This window comes from Phalacrocorax carbo, chromosome 4, assembly GCF_963921805.1.
Source record: "Phalacrocorax carbo chromosome 4, bPhaCar2.1, whole genome shotgun sequence".
Taxonomy (NCBI): domain Eukaryota; kingdom Metazoa; phylum Chordata; class Aves; order Suliformes; family Phalacrocoracidae; genus Phalacrocorax; species Phalacrocorax carbo.
In genome coordinates, this window is record NC_087516.1 from 26202200 (window position 1) to 26219990 (window position 17791).

At 38.3% G+C, this 17791-nt stretch overlaps 1 protein-coding gene across 4 annotated transcripts in view; it reads right to left on the bottom strand.

Annotated features, from left to right (window-relative positions):
* Positions 1 to 639: 639 nt before the first annotated feature.
* SMIM14 (small integral membrane protein 14) overlaps positions 640 to 17791 on the bottom strand; it is a 42391-nt gene continuing 25239 nt past the window's right edge. For all 4 annotated transcript variants that reach the window (XM_064449310.1, XM_064449311.1, XM_064449313.1 and 1 more), the window contains exons 3-5: positions 11892 to 11940; positions 4388 to 4536; positions 640 to 3809 (exon numbers count right to left, since the gene is read on the bottom strand). In XM_064449310.1, coding sequence (XP_064305380.1) covers positions 3777 to 3809; positions 4388 to 4536; positions 11892 to 11940 — 231 coding nt within the window. In that variant the 3' untranslated portion in view covers positions 640 to 3776. The remainder of the gene's footprint in view (positions 3810 to 4387; positions 4537 to 11891; positions 11941 to 17791) is intronic.

The following is a 17791-nucleotide window of genomic DNA, read 5'->3' on the forward strand; positions in this document are numbered from 1 at the left end:
TCCCCTAGTGTTTTCCTTTTTTCCCTTGGATTAACACAGGAGTCCCTAACATGGGATCTGAGCTGCTGCCAAGGCAGTGTGCGGCATTTTGTGCTCTGCTGCTGGAGGAAGAAGAGTGCTGCGCTCCATGGAACAGTGAGGAAGCAGCGAGTCTGTATTACTTCTACATGCTGCCTTGGATCTACTGGAGTGTCTTCCTTTCTCAGAGAAGCTCTGGGTCCAATGCTGCCAAGAACTGGGACTAGAAAATAGACTGCGTATCCCAAAACAGGAGGATTTGATCTAAAATGAAGTAACATAATTTACATATTTGGCCTCTGTCATGACTCTTCTTACTGTAGTATTTCTAACTTCCTAGGTTGCATAACTACTTTGAAGAGCAAAAGGCAGAGAGGTCTATGTTGCTCATCAAAGTATCTTAAACCTTGGAAACCACTTATAATTTTTTCTGACTTGCTTGAGATACATACAGAAGGCAAGTGTCCTTTAGAAAAGTTAGAATTTACATTTTAAAAGTTACACAGATGACATGCTATTTTTACTGACACTTATTTTTAGATGATTTCAAATTACCTTAGAAATGGATAGGTTGGTGCAGTCCTACATCTTATACAAAGACTAACAGACAAAACCAAAAGGTTACTAACGATTGCTATTTATTTTGTTAAGTCAATAAAAAGTGCATAGTACAAGCCCTTTATCCCAATCCAAGTACTCAGTAAAAGATTACCAGGAAACCGCAAATGGCACAGATGATTTTTTGTTTGGCATAATTCAGACATTTTAAACCACTGATTTACATTAGGTACATCACATCATCACTCTTCCTTTTTCAATCATGAACGTTACAAGGCTAAGTGATCTGCAGACAATACATGAATACATACGATTTCTCATTTCAGAGTATAGTAATTGTATTAAGCAGATTCTAAAAATACTATTGTTTTAACAAAGTTCTAAGCTAAGGTATAATTGTAAACTTCCCTCCATATTTCCCAATTGCTACAACGTGTGTCTCTCACTAACCGAGCTTAAAACCCTCATCACAGAATTAATCATATCCTGAAGCTTCACATACCACCAATCTCTTCCACACTTCTCAAAATTTACCATAAACATCTGTAACCATGATGCAATTATTTAATCGCAAACTACATCACTAAAGGCCAGATTTCTGCCACCCTTACTAAAGCTGCTACTAGTACATTATCTCAGAGTAGTCCCACAGACCAGTGCAACTACTTGATGAGTAAGGCACTATTTAACATGAATAAGAGTGGCAAAATACAGTCCTACGATTATTTACTTTTATTTTAATTAAGAGTGGTGATCTGAAGGTTGTATCTTGGAGACAGTATCTGAATTTAAAAGGCATACATTTTGACATGGGATAGTGGCCTGGCTCTTTAGTAAAACATTTTAAAATAAAATATTTCCAATGTTTTTTTCTTTTACATAGAAAATTTAAAATAGCAATTTACATGAGGAAAGCATACGTGTATAAAATCACTGGGACAATTACTTTGAGGAATTTCAAGCAAAGACAGTTCATTTAAATGTAAAACACAACATTACTCTGAACTCTGTTCATTTGCCAAGACTGTTAGAGCTGGGTGCACATGGTGAGTTTTATAAATATATACACGGACATTGAAGTAAAGCGAGACTGATCCTCACAAGTGAGGAGCATCTGCTGTAAATCTCACCGACTTCCAAGAGGATGAGGAGTGATGCTCTGTCAGAAATGAAGCCTGTTTCAGTTGGCGTTTTAATCAACTGCAACCCTATTTTATGCATCTGATAGTGAAGAATTCTGGCCAAAAATTCCTGGAGAAAAGGTTAGTGTAGGAGATTATATATTTTGTTGGTTCAACAAAATTATTACTTGTTCTGTTCAAAACAGCATCCCAAATGTAAATGTACACGGAAGGCAAAAAGCAAGCACAGTCAGATTGCTTGTCCCAGTGACATCTTCACACAGTGTTTGTGGCCTGTACACCGTTAGGCATAATAGGACAAATTCTCTCAGCTTCTCTGCTGCAGCTCCATTGCTTTACATGGCACTGCACTGATGTCACTGAGAGCACCTGGCCCAATCTTCTTCATTTTTTAAAATTCTTTTTTTTTTTTACACATGCTCTTATGCTTGGGAGCACACTATTCCACAGAAATTCAAAGGGCAATTACATCAAATTACAGAAGCCTTTCTTCAGGTCTATGCAGTACCTTTACAAGGAGGCTTAGCTGGCCTGCCATTTACCCTGAGGAGGAAAACCCTGCATCTGTCAACCATGGGATCTGACATGCGATTTTTGTTACAGCCTGTTAATACAAACCTTTCTGCATCTTAACAGTCCCTTCAGCTCCGTAGCTAAAGTCCTCATGAAATAAAGGTTTGTGGAATAAGGCTTTGAATTCCCATATGTCTGTTCCACTGACCTTTACGGAAAGAAGCTTCATGTTGGTAACATGAAAATGTTCTTTACATTATTCTCATGAATTTTTCAAATTGATCAAGAAAAATATACAGTGTCACTTTTCTGTACATCTTTAAAATGTTCTTAAATTAATGTACATAAAAAAGTCATCCCATTTGCTGCAATGGGAGATGTGCACAGGTACGTGCACAGCCACACATACGCGGACGTAAACACACCACACACACACAGATATTAGAGGGAAAAAACATGCCATATGTAGTCACCTGCAAGTTTGTTATTCTACAATTACAACCAGTAGATAAGGATGAAATGTTAAGAATTGCAGATAAGATACAGGTGAAAAAACCTGAATATCCGGAAAATGTTGTATACTAAAAGCTGGTGACCTCGGTGACCCCTTGGTATGATTTCATCCTGTCCAATATACATTACATCATGGCTAAAAACTTGTTAAGATACTGATTATTAAAAGACTATACCAGGACAGAAAATTCTACCAAGTTCTTCTCACTAAATTTCTCTTTTCATGAAGTCTGTAAGTAAGCAAATCTGCTTTTTGGAATACTTTTTTTTTGTCAATATATTGAATAAGATATATAATCTATTAGTGAACAAGATTAAATTAATTTCTTTTTTGGTGGTATAATCTTTTGTGTAAAGTTCCCAACATGTATGTCAAAGCTTTGACAGTGGCAATTATCACATTCACTTCTTTGCATATACACACCCACACATAGTATAATTCTAGTGGACAATCCGTGCTTTTGCCAACAACCCTGAAAACTATGTTAGTGGTCCAAAGACCAGACTAAAAGCTGCTCTGAACCCAGGGCAAATATAAAATAATTTCAATTTTTTCACCACATAACTAAGCTAATAGTTGCAACCATAATATAACTCTCAAAAGCATACTGGAGAAAAAATATGGATTCATCTGAAGAAAGGTCAGTAACCTTCCATTATTACAGATGCACAGGGGTTTTCTTTTTCTTTCAATGCATATCAGAAATCACGGCAAAGAAATTAAGATCATTGTAACAGAAAGAGACTGAGTGGAATGTCCACAGTAATGGTAACAACCAAAAAACCTCTGCAACGCCTTATCATTATTCAAATTACAATCTGCTAGGAATTGTAATAACATACAAAGCAAAAATTAACTTAAAATTGAAGTCGCTAAAAGCAGTTCATGAAGATAACTGCTGGATGACAATTCTGCTCTATATAAATGAGAAAAGAAAACAAGTATTTAATGGGGTTTAGGAGTAATCTGGTCACTTCACTCATTTGGTCGTGCAAGGTTTTAGCTGCTGAACTTTTCCAATACTGAACGCTCTAGTCCACTGGTGGGGCTGGTGGTTCTTGTCCCTAGCGGGAAGGAAGAAGGAAAAGAAAGAAAAAACCCCCACATATAGGATTAGAAACAGTGCTTCACATAAGAGGATTTAGCAATAAAAGAACACAGAAGAGTTAAATTATGCTTTCTTTCAAGATCTTTCAATACCACTTTCAATATTCAGAGTAAATAGGCATGAAAGAACAATACCATTTCCTGTATTGACAGGGATTTTCCCATGATCCCACATCTAGGACAAAGATCACCTTCCCAGTTTCATGCTGTAATTTTGTTGACTGACTTCTCATAAAGCTGTGGTCTTCCCCTTGTACATAAGAAGGCAGGAGGCAGTTCCAACCAGGGACAGCCAGTGTCTAGTGGACATTATGGCCCACACTCAGTCACCCACCCTTGTTCCATCCCATGGCAGGCCCCACAGTTGGCCTTCATGATTCTGCTTTCACTTGGGTTTTACTCATTTTAATTGTTTCAAGAAAATATGGGAAAAAAATATGTAAGGAAAAAATGACTGTAAGATAGTCTGTATTTAAACCAAATACATTTAAACTATTGTAAAGTCTCTCTGCAGGGCACTTTAAGACGCACTTACATTATGGGGGCTGGTTGGCTTCCCGGCTGTGTTGGATCCTCTCAGATTACTAGGCCTCAGTAGGAACAAGACAAGTGCAATCATCACCCAGGCCATCATCATCATGGCAAAGCTGATGCCATTGTCACTAGAGGAATTTGGTCCTGGCACTAGGGACAAGGAAAACTCAAGTTACAAACCAGAGTGACAGCAGAGTTCTTTCCTCAAGATGAAAACAAAAATGCAACATTAGTCTCAGAAAAAACCTGAAATATTTTTCAGTCAAGTTTTCTGATTAGTCCTTCTTTCTGGCTTTAAGACAAGTAATTCTTGGTTAGTGCTACACTGGCTTTTATTGCATTTCTTATCCCTTTGAAAAAAGAATCTATTTCATAAGATTTCACTGGAATTCTCAGAATTACCATGAATATTTCTTAGTTCACATGAACTCTTAATGAACTGGAGATGATAAACACACACTTTGTGTTCAAGAAAGCGAACTTGATTTTTATGAAATCAAAATTGATGCAAAAAAACCCCTAGGAATATATTTATGTGTGAAAAAACCCCAACACCTGCATGCTGGTGTTTGCTTTTTGCCTCACACAAATACAAAAATAAAGCTAAAGAGATGAAAGCTTAGACTCTGTTGTTAGCCTACACACAGAGAACATGCTAATTCTAGCAAGAAGGGAGCAAACTAATGGTTATAGTTTTGTTGGGTAGTGTAAGTTATTTATTGAGAGTTTGTTTGAACAATTGTCAGTGTCAATATGCCAGATCTCCGTGACTGGTCATCCAGGTCATGTTGTATTTCTGACAGCATCAAGGAAAATGTATCTGTCAAAGGGGGAAAAAGTGAAGCTGAGGAATACAATATACAAATTGTATGCCTAATTTCCATACAAAATGGCTGAGACATCAAAGCATGGAAATAAAACTGAGGAAATCCCCTCAGACTGGCAATGGCTGGTTGGTCTTTTTGGATCAAGAAAGTCTTGCAATTATCTGCACATTTGAAAACATCAACTTTTCTCCTCTGAAACATAATTTCAGATGATCAAATTGTAACCAATGTTGTCAGCTAAAGAGTAAACCATGTAAGCACCTATGGTGCTATGGCCCCATTTACAATAGTATCTGAAGACCTAACGTCTTCGTTGATGATCTGGATAATCAATTAATACAAACAATTAATAGAAAGCTATAATGAATAAATTTCAGAAAGAGAAGAGCTATTCTGTTTTACTACTCAAGTTGAAAACTTTAACATCTGGGGAAATTCCACAGGGACACTCGCATCTGCCAGATCTTTCAGTTGTCACAACTCATTTGGATCATTTCATTATGGAATCAAGTCTGGATTCAGTATCGTTTGGAAGTTGTTCTTATTTAACATTTGCTAGATAACTTATACCCAGTGAACTGCTGGAGTCAGTTATTTCCTCAGAGGTTAATGCTGATACCAAAGAACCATCCTCACCACTGCCACAGTGGCTAGCATTTTTAATAGAGGCTCTTCTATGACAGTGGTTTCTTCATAGCACAGCTAAGACACAGCAGAGGTGCACTATGGCGAAGCTTACAGCTACTCTGTTGACAACACTGCTCTTCCGATGTATTGTAGTTCTTATTTCTCACAGAACCAATGAAACCATTAACACACATGAACACACAAAACTGCCATATAGCTCTTGCCTTTTAAATGTCCAAAATATAGGCATCGCAAAACTCGAGAAGTTGCTAATGTAGAGGAACTTTACGATTATAAGTACATACAATGACAAGGGATGATTCTTTTGGAATAAAGGGCGCTGTATATGAGAAGAAGGTATAGTACAAAGAAAATAAATGAGAAGGCTGCAGCCTTTAATTCATTACATTCTAGCACGCAATTGATTCAGAAAGCATATGGAATTGTGCAGTAAGAGTTGAAGGAAAATATTATTGTTATCAACATAATGTATCAATGTTTTAAATCTTGGATGACCTTTATATATGCAGTCTAGTGAAGTAGCATATAATTTGGTATGAAAAGAACAACTGCTTTATTTTGGAGCTTCCAGACAACGTTAATAGCCACCCTGAGACTGCTTTCAGCAACACATAAGACAGCCTTAGGTACCTGCTTTGGCACATATGTTCAGTAGAACATTGAAAAATCAGATCACCTGTTACACTGGACTCCCCATACAATGCAGCGAAACAGGGACTAGTCAGGCTACCTTCTGGAATTTTTTCTGAATCATCATGCACTTAGGGTCTGTGGTTAAACATGAGTTGGGGTAAGTAAATGCTGCTAGGTCACCTCATGCTACAGGTCAAGGAAGAGAGCAGAAGAAACCACAGAGGGAAGCCACAAGCATTCGTGCAAGACACAATTTCTATCCAGCCTGCACTGTAATACAGTCTGGATGGAACCAAATGTGCTGAAACATGTTCTAAACTAAGTTAAGCAAGACAACAGCTGATCTAACACAGCTTGGACCTGTACTACCAACTCGAAGCACGCCAGATACTGGAACAGCCACAATACTGTTTACACTATTCAAGTACCGTTAAATCCACAGCTCTCACAAATGACCATGTGTTTTAATAAGGACAGGAGATATTTCAGAACCTGTTACCTTAGTCTCAACATAAGGAGCTGAGGATAAGCAAAATCTCACATAGCTGGGGTGAATCACACTTTTCAAAGCTTTGCATCACAAATCAAGAGAAGAGAAGAGAAGCTGTTTCAGCTACTGGGAGCAATAATATGTAGAAGATGACAATCTTTTGCTACAAAGAGCTCCATCACTGAGATCACAAAATAATCATATAAGACCAGCTTACGGACAAAGACTAATAGAGTGAAGCTGAAATCAAGCAGGATGGAATTTGTGCTGATGGGCAGAAGAAAAGATCTTAAGAGTTCATAGCCACACTGCTTTTACCTACAACTGATATTTTTGCAGGTAAATCAGAAGTGGTTTTTTTGATTCCTTGAAGGATAAAGGCTATCCCATAAAAGCACCTGTGGATGATATTTTTTAATATTTCCAGTTGGCTAAAAGATTGTCCTGTTCTGACCTCACAGGTTAATGTCCCTGCCACCATCCATTTTGATGGATGGATCTGGTATTAATCTCCAGTGCCTGGGAGAAACCAACTAGTACAGAATGTAGCAGTACATATTCTCCTGGTAACCTGTGTCACTGAATGAAATGAAACTTACAGTCTCTAACCTGCCTTTCCACACAACACTGAATCCAGCCCAAGGTCTTCATTTTCAGAGTATGTGGTCCCCTGGGCTCAGCATACCTATATACCCATGTACTTCTGAATGAAGCCTGTAAGCAGTTCAGCCCCTCTGGTTACCTGGAATTTTTTTACATCATGGCTGAATTGTCTCCATGCAGGAGAAAGCTTTATGAGGGGCTGGTCTGAGACTGTGGGATGAACTCCCATGGGAGCGAATGACTACGGTGAATCCCACCTGTATCTCCACATATGAGATGATACGGTTTTTGGCTTGCTTTTCCCTATAGAAACACACTAGGCCACATAAACTAGTCTTTTCTCAGAGAGAAATGGGATGTGACAGATGTTTGCCATCTCATTTAATGTTCTATGAGAAGACAGTCAAAGCTACTAAGACGATGGTAAAAATAATTTCTAAAGATTAAAGGTCAACCACCTCCTGACTGTGCAACTGAAACCTCAAGAATACAATATTAAAATTAATAAATGCCCTTGTTAAATACTCCTTACATGAACTTAATTCTCCTCTTAAAGTGCTATTTTTCATTCAGAGAAAGGTTGTACTCTAAAGAAAAAGATTAAAGATTGCAATTCTTTTACTATAGAAGTATATTCCATGTGGTGTTTTTTGTCTGCCCTCTCATGGTAGATCTCCTTTTGGATCTTTAGCTTTTTACTGTTTAACATCTCCATGTGGGAAGGCAAAAACATGCTCTCTGACTTGTGCCTTCTTCTTTTTACAGTGTTTTGAGACTTGCCTGTTCTGTGAAAGAAAGGTGAGAAACCACATGAAGAGAGATATCTTACAGATGATTCATCAGGGAAGACAAAGAGCCTGTGGGACTTTCAGCAGATAATCTCTCCAAGCTGATACTCTCTAAGGCAGGGATAAGGAAACTGAAGAAAGCCAAGAAGGACTTGAGCAGCAGAAAGGAGAAGGGAATTACCAGAAAAGGGAGGGAAGAGTTGGCAGACATTTCATGCCGTTAGGTAAGGCTGCTGTGACTCCCCTAGATGAGTACAACTCAAGATGAATCACAGATACACATTCATTTTAAAATACATAAAAATTTGAAAGTAGAGTAGACAACATTTGAGACAGTAATTTCTGACCATATTACAAGCTAGCAGAGCACTGAGAATAGTGTTGAAAATATGCACATGGTAAATCCAGGTCACAACACTGGGGAATTGTTAGAACACAGAGAAAAAACTTGGGCGGTGGCCCCTCATCTCCTTTGACATGGAAAGCAGACTGTGAAGGGCCATGAGCCATCAGAGCAGCTCGGTACCAGCTGGGGATCCTCCCTGGGCTGGATGAACTGCTGATGTTGCAACTGCAACACACTTCAGAGAAATCTTCCCTGCTCCACTGGCATTAGACAGAATTCAGAAAAGAATTATGACTCTTATTCCTCATTTCAAGGGAAACTGTAAGATTTCTGATTTGCTGAGCATAAATGATCCCAGCAGAATATTAAATGTGTTGCATATTCAAAAGTCGCAGCCTTTTTTCTCCAAGGCACCCACTGAAATGGAGGGAACAGTCATCAGACTTTGACACATGCGTTACCATCACAGCAGATATTCTGACAGAGAATGAGCAGAGGAACAGCCATCAAGCAAAGTGCCCAAATGCTCTCTGAAGTGGTGCTCATACCCTCCTGTTTGAAGGAGTACAAATTCGAAAGCACTGGTCCTGACCCTGGCAGGAGGGTAGTCACTACAATACAATGGTGCCAACTACCATAAATAAAAATGTAGAGCTAATAACACAAAAATGCGAATGAGGGAACATTGGTGCTACTGCTTTGATCTGGCTTCAAAAATCTGAAAAAGATCTGAAGCCAAGGGTTGAAGAAACAAAGTGTGCCCAGGAAGAATCAACACAGGCTGTTTTTGAGAACTTCCAGCTGGTAGCAACAGCGTAACACATGACGCTGCTGTGACACTGGCTGAACCACAGCCCTGACTTTTCAAAAAAAAACCCCACATACATCTCATCAGTTATTCCACAACCTTGCAACTTAAGAATCTGTGTATGACAACATTCCCAGCTGTGCTTCCAGAAGGAAGACCAAATCATGGGAATGAGCAAACGGGTGGGAGTGAAACAAGTTTCCTCATATCGAGGTCCTGAAATGAGGAATCAAAGTCAGCAAGTAACAGGAAAGGGAGCTGTGGGACTTGGGGGAGACGAGACCCACCTCAAACATAAGCTCATCACAGTATAGCTCATCAGAACAGGATGAAGCAATAGACAGAAGACTGGCCCAGAACTGTTTTATTCTGTCTCTGAAAACATGTCTAGAAGCTTCTGTAGGCTCAATCTGTTTATTTTTGCCTTTGACTCCTGGGAACCTTACAGAGCTCATGTTGGCCCAAGCACAGAATCACAGAAGTATCACAAAATAATCTGACAAACAGGCAGTCAGTGTCATTGCATCAGCAGAAAAATACCTTTGCTGGAACTAAATTTAAGGCAATATAATAACATAGGAGATTATTTACTCTATCATTTTTGCTTTGGTTTTTGAAACAAACCCCTGGTTTGGAACAATTGCTGCCAAACTGCTTGCATCTGTACAGACAGTTATTGCAAGGATCTCTTTCATGATGGAAAGCTATTTACTGCAAACCATTCACATCCCCACTCTACTACAGCTTGGTAGCATGAAAGCTATCCCACAGCTTTGTGCCCACACTTAACAGAACTTACTCATTTATACAGTCTTTAGCCTAAGAGCTTCATAAATATTGATGAGCCAAGACTCCTGAGGCTTGAGCGAGAATGACCTACCACCGCTTCGTTTTGACTGTGGACTAAAGCTCAGAAAGCTGCACAGCCTATCTGTGCCTATTTCTAATACAGAAAATATTCTGCCTCATGTCACCTGCCTCTTCCCATCTCCTACATGCCTATGATTTAAAAAAACCCCACACATAGAAGTCTAAGGTATGGGAGATGAAAAAGTCTGCCTTAAGACAGGTGCATTTGGGAGAGGAGGGGTGCTGGAAGTCATAGACACACAGCTTAACTTGGAAAGCCCATAAAGAAAGAGTAAAGCCAGCAGCACTGTTTTGGCACATGTGTGTCCCACCCTTTTTTTTCAGGGGTTACCTGGGAAAGCTCATAGTTTTTCCCCCTTCTGCCCAACATAGCAGTGAATCTGGGACTGTTTCACACTGGAAGAGCACAGTGCAAGTGCAAGCTAGATGTCCATCTCTAATTTGGTTTTACTGGGAAGTGAAGAGGAAGGAAGATGAGAGTGAACAAAGGCATGCCTTCTCCCCAGGATCCTGGAAACCTTGACTGCACTGCTTTTAGACCTGTAGAAGAGACAGGCTCTTGCGTCCAGGAACACTGCTCAGGTGCTCCCTGCTCCATCCAAGCATTACAGTAGTCCTGATGCAGGCTAATTAAGTGAGTTCATATGCTCAATTGGTAAAGCAATATTGGAAAAACAGATCCACTTCATATTTATTTATAAGCATTTGGTGATGTTCCCTCTAGACCATGAAGAGTGTAAACAGAGCGCCTCAGGGTAAGCTTACATTAGTGCGTAATCTCTGCACAGCTACACTTCCCTGCAGATGCTGGTAACATTTGACTGTCCTAGTAACGCTCACTGTTCGGGAGAGTGTTTTAGATGTATTTCACAGCAAATTTCAAGTAAGTGCTCACATCAGTACTCTGCTTCATTAACTACACAGCCATCAAGTCAAACAGAAATGCAGTCACAGTGTATGTCAACTTTCAGAGCTGGCAGGGAATCTCCTCTCCCTCACAGTGAAGCAGAGTGTTCACAGCGCTGGCAGTAAGTCACTCAGCCCCAGCCATGAACATGTGTATGTGTTCGGGTCAGTGCTGAATATCCAGGGTTATTCACGGGTTAGGCTGCTATGACTGAAAGGAGGACAAATAAAGCCGCCCCCAAATTTCTCCACAGGGAAAAATTGAAATCATCCTATTTGGAGGCTAATGGTAAGATTCAGTAATGCCTGGGGCCCGATGAATGGCTGTGCCGGTATATTGATACCTCCAGCCTGCTCACGATTGCCACTTCCATACAATGCTTCCAACATACAAATGCTCATCTGCATCACAGATTCTCAGAAATTACCTTCCCCACACAACAATTTTAGTACTGTAGGATTTGCTTTCATGTAATATGTTCCTATAACATTAAATCAACTGCTGCATTTTAAAGACCAGTCAGACTGCATTTTCATTACTACTGTTTATTTTACTTCTATGCACCTGATCTCGATAGTTACTCACATTCCTGAAGGCATTCTGTGTCTGTGCAGTACGACTGGGATTGTCTCAGCTGAAACAGAGAAAAAGAAAGGCATGACACTTAGCGATGACACTCGGTCAGCTTTTGCTGAAATCATGATTTAGTATGATGTCAGAGCACAAGCTCAAGATAAGGAAGATTATAGCCGATCCTTTACTGCAATGCAGTTGGCTTATGGTGTGTGAGGAGTCCCAGCTGTGGAGGTAGTTTCCAAACAGTATTTACATAATACCTTTAAATCACTTCACTGAAGTGCTATTGCTTCCACACAGGTTGCAGCCACTGAATGCCTTTTAAAATTCAAGTTAAAAATCTGTAGTGATTTAGATATTGTTATATACAGATATACTCTCTACACACACTTTGGGATTTATGATGGCTAGGTGTTATTACTGTTATCTAGATCAAGTAACACTAAAATACTCTGAGATTACAAAACAATAAATAAATGAAACCTAAATAAAGACTGTGATAATCGTTATGCACAGAGAAGCTGAATTAAAATTTCATATTTAAACCTAGTAATTACGATTTTTTCCACCTAGGATCTTTTTTTAAAAGCAGATTTTTATATGCATTTTACTGTTTTTTTTCTCTTTACTGATGGGTAAAATTTAAAATGCTTTCAACAACTGTAACGACTGTTTGCATTTACAGACTAGGTAAGCTTGCTAACCGCAAGAGAAGTCAACACTGGCTAACCTGCAAATCAGTATAACTATTTTACAGATGACAGAGGCAAAAGAGAAAGACAGATATTACATTCTTCATCAGGCACAGAGAGGTTAAACAGATGGCATTTAATCTGCTGTATTAGCAAAACAGGTTCTATCCTCTGCTTAGGTAAACTACATAGATTAACAATAAAAGTTAAAAAGACAGAATTGTTACAATGCCTTGGTTAGAATAGACATTTGCTTTTTGACAGGTTTTATGTCACAGTAGCATCACAAATCCCAACACTTCTTGTCACAACAGGCTAATCTGTTTATTATCAGTATAAATATACAAATGTAAAAGAGAAGAAGAGGTGATGTTCCTTATGAAAGATATAAGTGAATAATTTCTACAAACCGCATTTCCCCTTGTATTGGCATAACTGATTTCCTGTATGTACTCATAATATTATGCAAAGCACATCAAGGAAACAGATGAGCAACAGAAGGAGGATGACATTTGGAAAAGTTTAAGCTCCTTCCTTTATCATAATGATTTTCAACGACTGATGCCTTTGAGAAAGAAAAAAAAATGTAATTGGAGATTGACCACATTCATTCTTTCATGAATATATTAAGATCTGCTAGCAAATTTACTGAGACTACGAAGAAGTTCCTTAGGAAGCGCTGGGAAGGCTGGATTTAACCTTTCAGCAATTTCTATAATTAAAAACAACAGCACGGGAAATTCAAACAAAAGGCTCCTACTCACCTTATTTAAAAAAAAATAATCTATCAAACTATGCATATTTCCTGCCCTTCTTATATAAAAGTAAAAGCTCATTTTATTTTCAAACTTTGGAAATCGTTCTCAAAGGGGAGGTTTTACGTTAGCAATAGTACCAATTTGGAATATCTGACACCAAGAGATTCCTGAACTGGGAAAAATGGATATCGCTATACACACATTTTGGAGAGGTCAGCAACATAATTATCTTCTGTTTGTATACGGGTTTAATTCTGGAGGGGGCTTAATTTATAATCCCTGCTCTGTAAAACACAGTTTACAGGTATTCTTCAACACAGAATGATGCCCAGAATTAAAATGGGTAACATGCATAGGATCAGAAACATCGTACAGGTCAACAAGCATATAGCACCTCATTATCCCTCTGTCCCCAGGATGGCTAGTACTCATACAGCCTATCTAGTCTGCCCAGAAAGGAAACACTGCCTTTGGGTGTTCTAGCCACAATATTAGTTATCTCCCATCCAAATACATCATGCGCTGTCCAAATACAACTTTTTTTAAACCATGCAATCAATGTTTCTATAAAAGCCATCTCAAAAAACGGTGCATGTACTTTTTGTTGCTGTTAACATCCTGTTCCTTCACCTGCCTACTAGACGGGCTTCCACTGTTCCCACAAAAAGAAATTATGGAGCTCCAGCTTTGACTGACATCAATATGCTAACCACCAGAGAAGCTTGTTTAAAACCAACATGAAGATATTCTGGCTACAGCTATGCCTTTCTCAAAGAGCTGTCTCAGTGGTGACTATGACCACACCATGTTTTTTTATTCACCATGACCTTGACCATTTCTTCATGAAAAGCCTACACACTGTCTGGAAATGCCTGTTGATGTAGGAGGCCACCTGATTAAGACACAGTAAGTATTAAATCCCAGAGATTTTGTGTGCCCAGAGGGTGCATGCAGATACTGAGTTTTATCCTGCAGGCATCCTTGGTGACTTCTTAAAAGTCAGGACAGGCTCCAAGATTTAGAGTGAAAAGTACTGCTGGAAACACCAACGATAGAAATACTACAGTAAGCAAACAGTCATCAGAAAAATACCATTAGGAGTTGCTCTACAGATCTCTGCTGAAAAAATGCTCTTATATTAGATTATATCCTGCCAATATGGAAAAAAGTCTGCTTAAATATGGAGAAAAAATGTACAGAAGAACCTTTACAAAGTACAGAGCCACCTCTACTTTGTCTGATAATGGGGCTGTGCTTTCCAGAGGGCTTGGACAACAAATATTCCATTTTTTTAATGGGGATTCAGAAACTAACTGTACAAGGTAGGTTTAGAAACCTCAAATTATGTTGTGAAACAGTTATAAAAGTATTAAAAAACTGCATTTTGTATAATTTGTATGAAATTCCTCTAAATTGAAAACAGTACATAATCACATAATCATGCAGATTTAAAGATCCCACCTAAAAATACTACACTTAATAGTCTCTGCTACATTCATACCCAGCAACACAAATATTTCTTAGAAATATTTCTCAACAATTCCAAGTAAAATGAAAAAATTCTCATAAACGTAAATGAAAATTTCTCATAAAAACTACTTGTGCTGGAGAAGATTTGGTCAGAACAGGACCACCCATAGACTCAAATAGGTTTTAAGAAGCCATAGATCACATGATAAAAAACATACTCAAATATCTTCTCGTGCTCATTTCCCCTCCTGACTACAAGCACATGCAAACCCTTAGTAATCCACAAGCTCTAGGAGGGCTCTGTAAGCCAGGGAGCCAGGTAACAAATCTGTTTTTAAGTTCAGTGACAGGCTGCGTATTGTTCTCTTGGGATGATGGGAAGCAAGCAGCAGTAAAAACAGGTTTTTCTCCATTCACTCAGGTGAACTAGTTCCTAAGTCTGTAACACAATACAAATCTGATACCTTGCGGTCACTCAATTAGTCAAAAGACAAGAAGCGATTCTGGCAAGTGTATGAAATGCTTACATAAGTTGCATGGCTGGGAATGGTAATGCCTTCTGCTGAAACAAGAATACTCCTATCAATTAGCTCTCCCTTGATAACTACGCCCGTAAGGGACATCGCAACTGTTGGTAAAAATGCAATGTAGACATTTGATTCACCAGGTAATTGAAGAAAAAGCAATTATCAGGGACTGGAAATAAACAGTCCTTGGTATTCAGTTTTTCTTTTCCAATGTGGAGGGGGAGTTTGGATGAAAGTTTGTGGAAGAGTAGTAAAAAGTTGAACCAGACCTTTCCTCTTCTCAATAAACCCTCAGAAAGACTTTTCAAATACATTCAATGTTTTTCAGACTGGAAACAATACAGAGTTGATGAGAAAAATCTGAATAGAAAGTAATTCTTAGAATATGTTAACTTTTACATACTTAAAGGCAATATTATTAATGGTGATTTTGGTTTTATTAATATTTCAGAGATCCTTGTGTTGTCAAAAATATTAATTTAATGGAAGATTAAGAGTTGACTGCCTGATCTGACACATGCTAAAGTCAGCAACAGCCTTTTTGTGTTTTTCAGTATACTCTGGAACAGGCCCTTAAAAAGAAGACAGAAATTAGGTGAGTGAAATATCAGGGCTTGTTCAACAAAAGAAGAGAATTAAAAATGTTACAAAACTAAATATTTATATAAATTATTTTCTTCCATTTCAATGAAGAGGATTATATCTGATTTTTAACGTTCTCTGTGCAGATTAACATCCAAATACAATAAAAGACTTAGTATGAGCCAAAAAATGAACTAATTAACCTCTTATTGTCCAAAATGAAGTAAACACAAATCATAAACAGTACGAATGCTAAAAGGGACCTAAAAAGGCTCCAAAATTTTCAGTTTTAATATAGTGCAAACTTGCGGGTAATACAAGCAAAAATACTAATTATAAATGCACATTATTTAAAATACAACTGTGAACTTTAATTTCGTCCAAGTACATTTAAAATCTTGAATAGTTTAAGTTAAAATAATTTAAATTAATAATCCCCACACCACAAGAACTATTGGTCAATATGAGTATTTGATTTCTATTAAGCCTCTTATAAGTTCTTGGAACTGGGAGGCACCAGTGGCTGAATTACAACAAACCAGTGTCCACTTACTGACACATTTTGAATGTAAACCCAACACAGTGCTGAGAAAAAAAAGAAACTGAGTTACTTCTACTGGTAAGAGAGACAAGGGCTTTTCCTCACTCTTTCCCTGTCACACTCAAATTTTGCATCACAAAAATAAAAAGAGCACATTTAAAATGTCTGCCAGTTAAAATTTGAAATAGCTCTTCCTTTCGTTTTTTTTTTCCCAAAAGACATAGCTTTTAGCCCCAGTTTTCGCTAACACAACCGTGTTTAGATCTTGTGCCTCTGACACTATACAGAAAGCACAGTTTTAACATGCCATCTTGTAAATCAACAGCATCTACCCATCAGGCATACCTGAAACCTGCCTGTGTCCTGCTGCTACTCTTGCAACAGATCCATGTTCTGATAGGAGGCTGCACAGTTTTTAGCAGTGAGAGCCACCACTTTTCACAATCCTCAGCTGTGAACAAAACGTGAACAGTTACAGTAACAGGACACCACTACTGGCCTTTGGAAACTTTTTTGTGAAGTGACTATATTAAGTAAAGTCTCTGTTTTTCCATGTGCAGACCTACTGTGGGCACACAAACATGACACTGTGAGGGGACAACAGGGCGTAAACTTTTACTGCATGTTAGCTGCTCCACAAAATTACTGAAGTCCAAGTGAAATAGTAAGCCCAGTGAAACAACTTCATCAAGCTAAACAGAGAACTTGTTTTTCCAATACAGTGACCTCAGCCACTGGGATCATTTCAGTCTTCCCATGAAAGAAGTTAAGTTACTTTGCATTTACTGCTCATCACAGATAGCTACTGTGAAGAACAAAATTCAGAAGTCTGCCTGCCTTCACAGTAGCTCATTCTTGTGTCAATTCCCTTCCTTCCTCTTCAGAGGAGTTGTCTGAAACTTTTCAGATGAGTTTTCAAAATTTGCTACCCCAGAGTTCAACAGTTTCACAAACCCTGAGAGTGGTCCTGCAATCTCTGCTCAGACAAATTTCTTTTTTTTATTAAAGTCAGTAGCATCTTGCCTGAAAAAAGATTAAGAGATCCTATACAGTATGGACACTTTTTTCTTTTTAAGAGTTAAGTGTATTATTTAAGAGTTTTTAAAAAAAAAAGACAAAGCATACAAGTATCAGGGAGATACAAATGATCAGACAGCCCATCAGTTTGTCATTTTTCAGAAGAAATAATGGCATAATCTGTCCAAAACCACTTTCCAACTCCAGAAATGATATAATAAAGAGGTAACAAAACAAGAACAGGAGTAGTGGCAGGAACACAGTGCAATAATCAATGAAGTCTAGTGTTCATGAAAGATGAGATGAAAATAAATTATTATGT